The 8,928-nt window shown below is 39.0% G+C and overlaps 1 protein-coding gene across 4 annotated transcripts in view; it reads left to right on the top strand.

Moving 5' to 3' along the window:
• The first annotated feature begins 687 nt into the window (after window positions 1–687).
• LOC122556556 (gamma-aminobutyric acid receptor subunit alpha-1-like) overlaps window positions 688–8,928 on the top strand; it is a 56,515-nt gene continuing 48,274 nt past the window's right edge. Inside the window, exons 1-5 of one of the 4 annotated variants that reach the window (XM_043703351.1) lie at window positions 688–1,156; window positions 2,321–2,420; window positions 5,770–5,873; window positions 7,401–7,468; window positions 8,096–8,316. In XM_043703351.1, the coding sequence (XP_043559286.1) occupies window positions 2,341–2,420; window positions 5,770–5,873; window positions 7,401–7,468; window positions 8,096–8,316 (473 nt within the window). In that variant the 5' untranslated portion in view covers window positions 688–1,156; window positions 2,321–2,340. Of the gene's footprint in view, window positions 1,197–1,472; window positions 1,568–1,868; window positions 1,960–2,320; window positions 2,421–5,769; window positions 5,874–7,400; window positions 7,469–8,095; window positions 8,317–8,928 lie in introns of those variants that run through there. The other 3 variants (XM_043703350.1, XM_043703352.1, XM_043703349.1) reach the window with 3 other exon arrangements.

The raw sequence follows: 8,928 nt of genomic DNA, 5'->3' as shown, positions 1-8,928 counted from the left end.
TCCCCCCATTACCCCCGTGAAGGTCACTCAGGTTGGAAGTCGCAGGAGAGCTCAGAAGTAGAAAAAGTAATCGGCGGAGTTTAGGACCCAGGAACCATGCCGTTGTAGAGCCGGGCTGAAAACCAAGCGCATGCGTATCAGACAATGGCTTGGACTTGATTTTCTCTTCATTCTGTGGAACCATCGGGAGGTTTTGTTTGCATGGTAATCCTGATCGGATTATTATCTGGGACAAGGCCGAACCTTGAGCTGTCTCAAATTACAGTGTTTTAAACATTGCAACATAGTAGCGTCTCATTGGTCCCTGTGCTGGGTATTTGTTTGAAGTGACGTGTTGAGATTTCAAATTAGCTGCACTAAATGCATTTCAAACAACAACTAGGCTTCGGGTAAACTGTCCAATTTACTCATGAGCATGTGACAATCTCCTTAAATATACCCAATGTTGGACACCACACTGTTTGAAGGCAGAGAACATGATTTCGACCCTTGTAGGTCTGTGTGCGCGCTTATGTGCGTTTTAGATTACAGTTACAATTACCAGTGTGGAACACTCTATTCAAGCCTGGGTTTACTATAAGTTAGGAAGGTATGATATCCATCAACTGGCAATAGATTAACATGAGCGAGGACAAGTTAAATTGTGCGGCGGAGAGAGAACATCTACGTTTGGCAGCGGATTGGTTCTTAACGTGTTTACGTTCAGTTGGGATCCACCTCTCTCCCTCACTCAAAACCAGAGAGAGAGAAAAAAACCTGCCTGAATTGAAGTCACGGCTTATTTCACATCCGGTTTACAGACGGGCACATTAGTATAGGTTCGGTAGAGTAAAGCTTCCTGCAACCTGCAGTTCCCCTCCATCCTGTAGATCCCGTGCAAATGAAATAATTTGCCGCTTCTCCTACACGTACAAGAAGGCAGCGAGACTGTGACGGCTCCCGCAGGGGAATGCTGATCACAGCCAGGAGAGATTGCATCGTGTGTCTGCTGCTTCTGATTCAGACGTTGGTCCCCCCTTAAAAAAAAACATCAAAGAGGGAGAGAGAGCAGGGAAAGAAAAAGCCAACAAGCAGCGAGACCTATGCGTTTTGCATTTCAAGTCAGCAGCTTAACAACTCAGCAGAGAAGTTTACAACACCAACCCAATCTTCTGGGGTGAGAAGCGCCGCTCCCAATACTGGAAGAATCCACATCGGTTTGTTGGTTTAAAAGGATGCTTCAGCTCTGTCTCTGCGTCGCGACATTCCGATGCTTTGTTGTTTGTGTGTGTTGTAATCAAATTAGTAATTCACACTTTAAACTTTCCGAGTCGTTAACCGCTGTATCGGAAGAAACGGTTTATTCCAATATCCCCCTGTCGCTGGTTAACCCGTTCAGAGCCGCTGGGTGTAGTGCACGTTATCCTGTCTCTCCTGCAGGAGAGCTCGTGTTTTGTTTGAATATTTAGGCACTGTGTATTTTGTTCCATTCTCTGCAAGATACAGCATCGCTTTGGATAGCGTTGATTTTGTAGCGGCAAATGCCGCATGTAGTTTATGGTTTGAAAACTCGGTTCACATTTAGCTGGTAACGTATCGGATCCATTTAGATACCCTGACTGTTAAAAGAGGGTTTAATGTATTTCTGCCTATATATATGCGAGAGAGATGCTTTCTCCAAGTGATGTTTATTTGAAACTTGGCCAGAGACCCAATAGACATTAATCTGTTTGCTTTGAGATCAATCCATAATATGCATTAAGGGCTCGGTAGCGATGTAAAAGGTTTATAATTGCTGTGGAGAGTGCATTCCTTCGATTGCTCCTTGAATGTTTTAAGGATGTGGCACAACTAGGATCAGCTCACCTTAGTCAGGTGTTTAGTGTGAGAATATGCACATGTCTTAATCAAAGCAAAACGATTGTGTTATTGTGGCCGTACCAAACGTCCGTATTAAGTAACGCAGTCGAATGCAACAAGGTAAACTCGGTTCGACCATAAGGAATGGCCGCTGCCTTTCTCCCAAAGTGATGCCAACATGCATATGGAGATGTATTTATATATTTCCAGTTTTTCCATGGGCGAACCCTCAGTGATTTACGCCATTCTCCCCGCCTAGAGCACCCTCGACAGTCTTGCAGAAACCTCGACCATACATATTTTTAAAAGGGGGTTTCTAATTATTTCACTTGAAACGGAAAGTGTATGTTCTATAGCAATCTTCCCTTCCAGCGGAGAGGGAGGGGTACCTGTGGACGCAGTAACTTTACAGGATTGTGTGTGTGTGCATTCTGTATATGCATTTGTATCTTTATTTATTTCTGTATCATTTATTTATTAGTGTTTGCTTCGTGGATTGCTATGGAGCGAATTACTGCCCTCACCAGCTGCGTGTCGACGATATTCTGGTTTCTGTTCCTAAACGCAGCATTCCGCCCAAGGTGAGCAGCCTCTTGCCGTCTGAACTTAGCTGTGGGCAACCAGTTTGAATGACTATCTGTTTTTATTTTGAGCGATTCACGGGAATCATTTAGCGTGCCATTTCATGATAGTGACAATAGGCTAAATAACGTGAGTTAAAACGGAGTTACAGAGATTTTGTTCGATGGGAAACAGACGTGGTGGTGGGGGGGGGGGGGGGGGTGGAGATGATTGCTAACTTCATAACAGCAGTATATTCACGCATTGGTGTTTGTTAATCTAAGTGGTGTGGAACTATTCCGCGCAGAAGGTGGAAAGTGGGAAATGGGAATTATCTCTAGCTAGTGCTTGATTCTAAATTTAAAAAAAAAACATCTTTCCGCCCAAAGAAAGGAACTGCAATATTCGGAAACTTCGAATGGGCATCATGAAATGTTGCTCACATACACCCTGCCATTTGGCAGCTGTTTAACTGAAGTGCGGTTAAGAGCATTTACTGTATATGGTCCTTCGTGCAAGGCTAAAGGTAGGATTTCCCGCACTAAAATTTCGAAAGGACATGGGCAACTCATTGTTATGTTAAATGACAGCCAGAAAAATGATCATTCCCCCCAGTCCTCCCCCTCCCCTGACACACACGCAACTTTCGCTCTCATGTTTGTGCTCAAGTGAGTCTCTTGTTTTCTTTTGTTTGGAAATGAGTGGAACATGATACTATGTATTGAGGCTTTATTCCACTGTCAGTATTCCCATGGCCTGTAGATGGAGTTGCTGTACAATATTCCACAAAAGAAGGCCTTGCTGGGGTGTAAAACATTCATTACAACCTATAATCCAGATCAGATTAGATCTCTTTTCACAGTTCAATAAAAGTGAAATATCAGTTTAAGAGTCAGTGACACAAACCCGAGACTGCAAAGCGTTAATTTCTGCATCCAAGATTTGGTCCATTAGGGCGTTGCTTCCTGTCTATTTTTGTTGTACAGTTTAGCCGTTTCATAAAGCAATGGTCTATTCCAAAACAAGTCATACGACTTGCAAAGGAGGCTCGTGACCTCTTCTTCCCGTGAAAGGTCAATTGATTTGCCAGAGCTGCTCTTCCATTAGTGGTTCTGAACACTGACAGGTTGATGTACAGTATATGCCACACACACACACCAGTCGCTTATACCAGATATTTGAATCCACTTTATAAATATACTAAGATGGCCAATAGTCCCCTGCTGAACGCTTCAAATTATGACAGACAGAATAAAAGCAACTTCAACGCTATTTTCGTTCTTTGCAATATGCAGTTCAATAATACGTGCATATTATATATTACTAACAAGGCACAAAATGCGTTTTGAATATTCTTGCAGATTCTTTTAAAAAATGTGCTGTCAATCAATATTGGCCTGACAATGCTCATTTTGCTTGTTCTATTGTCATTCGCCATTTTGTATCAACCAAATCAAACTGCAAACAGATTTGAGCTCCCTGAAGCGTTGATTTAACATTATTCAGCTATTATCCATATTACGACTTTCAATTGCTGGAAAATAAACGTCCCTGCAGCTAGCAGACCATTGTTGGTACTCCCAAAAGTTTATTAATTGTCGTCTCAAAGTTCGAAAAAACGTCACAGGTAAGATGATACTTGATCGCACAAATTCTGCTGGTACTCCATGTAATACAGAGTGGGTGCTGCATCATCAGACAATCTGTCTTTTTAATTAAACGTTAAACGACTGTATCCTTTCAGGTGGATCCCACTATTTGAAAAACAAATACAGGGATGTTACCTAGTTATCATTGATTCATAAAGCAACACCTAATAACAGACATGAAAACAGAAGTTACTGGAGAAACTCAGCAGGTCTGGCAGCATCTGTGGAGAGAAAACAGAGTTAACGTTTCGAGTCCAGCAATCTTTTTTCGGAAATATTTTAATACTTAATACCTGAAACAGACAATTTGGTTATTTGTTTCATTCCCGCGTTTGTGGAACTTTGCTGAGCCAAAATTGGTTCACAGGTTTTCGACTATTGGGAAAAAAAGTTACTGAACGTTGAAAATACTTTATTGGATGTACAATAACCTGAGAGGTCTTCAGATCATTTAAGGCGCAATGCAAAGGAAAGCCCCTTGCTTCTCATAACTAATGTTAAAACAAACACGATTTTTAAAAAACAATGTGTGTTATTAGGAATTCAACTGCAATTAATGGCGTAGGCTGGGGCACTGGAGCAAGTTTCTTGTTTGCTTCTATGTTTAGCTTTTGTTTACTGAGAAATTTTCCGTTGTGATTTTAAGACATCTGGCGTCCGAAAACTCATAATATATAAGTTTCTGTTAGGCGCAAAACTTTTTTAAAAATCTGATAAAAGGCCACAAACCTGAAACGTCAACTCAGTTTCTTTCTCCACAGATGCTGTCGGAAGTGCTGAGTTTCTCTATCATTCCCCTGTTTGCTTTCAAGTATCAGCAGTGTTTCATTTTCATGCTAAATTATTTACAAGACAGTTCCTAATATAACAATGCTGAGGATAATGAAAATACCATCTAAAGTAGAGCAAGGTCTCTTTATTAATTTATGGAAATGAAAGTGAAGGACTACTGTAAGGTTTTGTTTCTCAAGTAATGTCGAAGCTGTTACTTTTAAAATGCGAGACATTCCAACCTTTCGTCCTTTTAAAATTACATTCAGTAACTTACTAAGGGATTTAAAACATAACTTCATGGACACCGGTAAGTAAACCAGACACCATCCCAACAAACCCAACCTGTCTTAGTCCCATCTTTATTTGCATGAAACAAAACCTGCCTTGTAATAGCGTCTCTGATGACTGACTCCAGGACTTCGCAAAGTCAAAGGATTTTGGAATTGCCATCACAGTTGGTCTTTGAAAAAAAGTTAATGGTGGAAAATTATTTCATTAAAACTATTTGTTTTCTTGTTTCAGTTTCACAACAAATACCAGCCTTATCAGTGGACTCTCTCCACTTTAATATCAAGGATTATTTTTCAGTCTCATCTCTTAAAACACTATTTGGTTTTCAGTGTAATTTTATTTTTTAAAAATATCCTAACTGAACCTGTACGTGATATCTTCTGTCCCACTGAGTTAATTGTTATTCCATTGCTCAGCAAGCTTAAGGCTGAATGTCCAGTACTCTAAAATGTGATTGAAAGCTATGGAAGGTTATTTTCTCGAAGTGGTTATGTAGTGGGTTAGTGACCGGCGGGTGGGTTTTTAGTTGCGTGATGTCCTCCAATATAGTTTACTGGGGTTAAAAGAAAGGAACGGCGACAGTCTACTGGAAAATTCGCGGACTGTTTAATTTAATTTATCTGGTTCCTGTTTTTATTTAATCGCTCCCTCTTAGCTTTGCAATGTCTGATGAAGCCAAGAACAACATCACAATCTTCACAAGAATCCTCGACAGTCTTCTGGATGGATATGACAACCGTCTGAGACCAGGCTTGGGAGGTCTGTAATGAGCTTTGCTAACACATGGTGCAGTAATAAACAGATGTAAACTAGGATTCTGACTAATGCAGCTTATGGAAACCACACAAGTTGATATCAAGGTGCAGCAAAATAATGCGGCAAAATAACATTACAACTACGTCCAGTTGCACAAATGCTAAATTGTAGTCGAGTATTAAACAACAGACCTATTAACGCGATTTACAGTTTACGGGCAGCCACATCATTATTTCCAAGAAACAGCCCCGTTTTTGAACATGTCCAGAGTTTATGGAGTTGGACTGAGCACACCTTGAGTACTGTTTTCACACGCGGGACACACGGCAGATGTTCTATAGATCAGCCTTGTGCAAGCGTTTTAATGTCGAAAGTACAAGAGAAAGATGGTGATAGAGAAATCCCATCAAAATGTTTGCAATATTATGTGGTAACTCCGGAATCAGCCTCGAAATGGTTAATTAAAATCCACGAAGAGACATGGGATCAATGTAACAAGAAACACGTCAGGGAATGATTTCCACAAGTCCATTGTCACTTTCACATCCCACTTTTTCTTCAATCATTAGCCTTCTAATCAGAGTAACATATGAGTAATGCACTGCTCAAAACAGCTGAAGGATGGCAATTATCCTGAACGTTTTCAAACGAACCAGGAAAATAAATTACTGATTGTTAAAATTATCAATGGACATGTTGGTACAATTTGGTTTAGGTTCAAGTTGTTGGTGTATACTTGAATGTTTAAATGTAATTTCATGTTCGTGCATGTGTTAAATTGTATGAATGGTGTCATAATTCCCTTTGATTTAAACATGTGTGGTCCAGCAGTGCATAAAATATACAGTGCAGAAACTGGCTCATCTACATCATTGTCTATGCAGGCTTTTATGCAGCACTCACACCCTTGTCCTCTCTATTCTTATATCCTTTATATGCTTATCTAGGTTCCTGTTAAATGCCTTTTAATTTTCTGCTTCAATCACACCATTAGGTGATGAATTCCACATTATAACTACATGCCAGGTAAAGAAAAACATCTTCATAAATTTTACTGACTTTTAAAATATTACTTTACTATTATGTAATTATATTTTATACTTATACCCCTTAATTTCTGCAAGTGTGATCACTTTCTGGACAATGTCATTCAACAAGGTCATTCCTCAGCTTCATTCTTTTCTGAAGAAGCCCATTGATACATTTGTGCTTCACTAATCTTAAGTGCTTAGACATTTTTATGTTGCTAGTACAAAGATTACTTTATAATCAATGTACCCCACCCTCATTTCAATTTTGTTAACAATTATTAACATGCCTAATGACTTGAGACAACACAAAATAATAATTGACAATCATTGTTTCAAATATTTGCTTTAATTTGAGAATGATGAATGTTTGAAATGTTAGTGATAAATACTAAATAGCCTTCATAAAGTAATGGAACTTCCTATTCAGGATACTCTTGATGGTCACTTGAAGCAGATCAAAATGCTGATAGATAATAACTATCCTATTTTGATGCTTCAGAGCGGATAACACAGGTCAAGACTGATATCTATGTAACAAGCTTTGGGCCTGTTTCAGATACTGATATGGTAAGTGTCAATTTTTCTTGTATAATAAAAAACCTCTACCAATCATAAAAAATAAGTTAATTGAGATGCTTTATTTCTCCCTCCTATTATTAAAACATTTGGAATTAAAACTAGTTTTCCAGGGCCAACCTTGCTTTCCTGATTCATGCTAGGAAACACAATATTTATCAAATCTTCAGAAGTGCAAATTAATGGAACATCTCTGATTTTAGAGAGTGGTGTGAATGTAATTCATCTCTATTTAACACATTCTGCTGTTTCAGAAAAAGAGATCGGTAGTCATCCTGCATACATTACAAACCAACCAGTCAGTGGAATCCATGAAAAATATTAATAGATAAACATTATTTTATGATTCATATGCTGTCAAAAGATTCAATGAGAAGCAGTGAAATCAAGGGGAAATAGGTGTCCTCAGAACTCAGAAATGAATGTGTTATTATGCAGTTCTCATGGTCATTATGGAAATTCATGTAACTGATATTGAATTATTTTGGAAGTGACAGAGTTGTGTTTTAATTATAACCGTCTAATTTATTTCATCATTTTTCTCCTGTGTTTTCTGTGGTGATCTCTTTGGTCATAGTTGTATGAATGTAAATAATTCTGGTCTGTCCATTTTTGCAGGAATATACAATAGATGTATTTTTTCGCCAGAGCTGGGAAGATGAAAGGTTAAAATTCAAAGGACCCATGACTATACTTCGTTTAAATAATTTGATGGCTAGCAGAATATGGACACCAGACACTTTCTTCCACAATGGAAAAAAATCAGTAGCGCATAACATGACTATGCCTAATAAATTGTTGAGGATAACTGAAGATGGAACACTCTTATACACAATGAGGTGAGAGAAGAAAACTTTCTGCCGCAGAATTACATTCCCAAAAACATTGCTGGTCATTCTTTGTGACATGTTTGATTAAACAAATAGATGTCACTGCCTGTACTTCAGAAAACTATGTTTGCTAGTTTTTTAAAAAGTCCTTCTCTGGTCATGTTATATATAAAGTGGTACAAAGACTTTGGAATGGAATGGGAAGATCATAAAAATAGCAGACAGGTACTAAATATGCATAATTAAATATGTTCATTTTCATTATCTCCATTAAAACTAGTCGTGTGTCACTTCCCAGAGGAGAGAAAACAATTTTCACTTCTGTATTTGCAGCAGTAGCTAAGTTTTTTCCCAGCATTTACTTCTCCATATTTGTTAAGAATGATGTTTACATGTGGAATAAGGAGAAAGTGAGGACTGCAGATGCTGGAGATCAGAGCTGAAAATGTGTTGCTGGAAAAGTGCAGCAGGTCAGGCAGCATCCAAGGAGCAGGAGAATCGACGTTTCGGGCATGAGCCCTTCTTCAGGAATGAGGAAAGTGTGCCAAGCAGGCTAAGATAAAAGGTAGGGAGGAGGGACTTGGGGGAGGGGCGTTGGAAATGCAATAGGTGGAAGGAGGT

This window comes from Chiloscyllium plagiosum, chromosome 14 (genome assembly GCF_004010195.1).
Source record: "Chiloscyllium plagiosum isolate BGI_BamShark_2017 chromosome 14, ASM401019v2, whole genome shotgun sequence".
Lineage (NCBI taxonomy): Eukaryota > Metazoa > Chordata > Chondrichthyes > Orectolobiformes > Hemiscylliidae > Chiloscyllium > Chiloscyllium plagiosum.
Note: the sequence above shows the minus strand (reverse complement) of the source record. Positions and strands in the feature narration are given on the sequence as shown.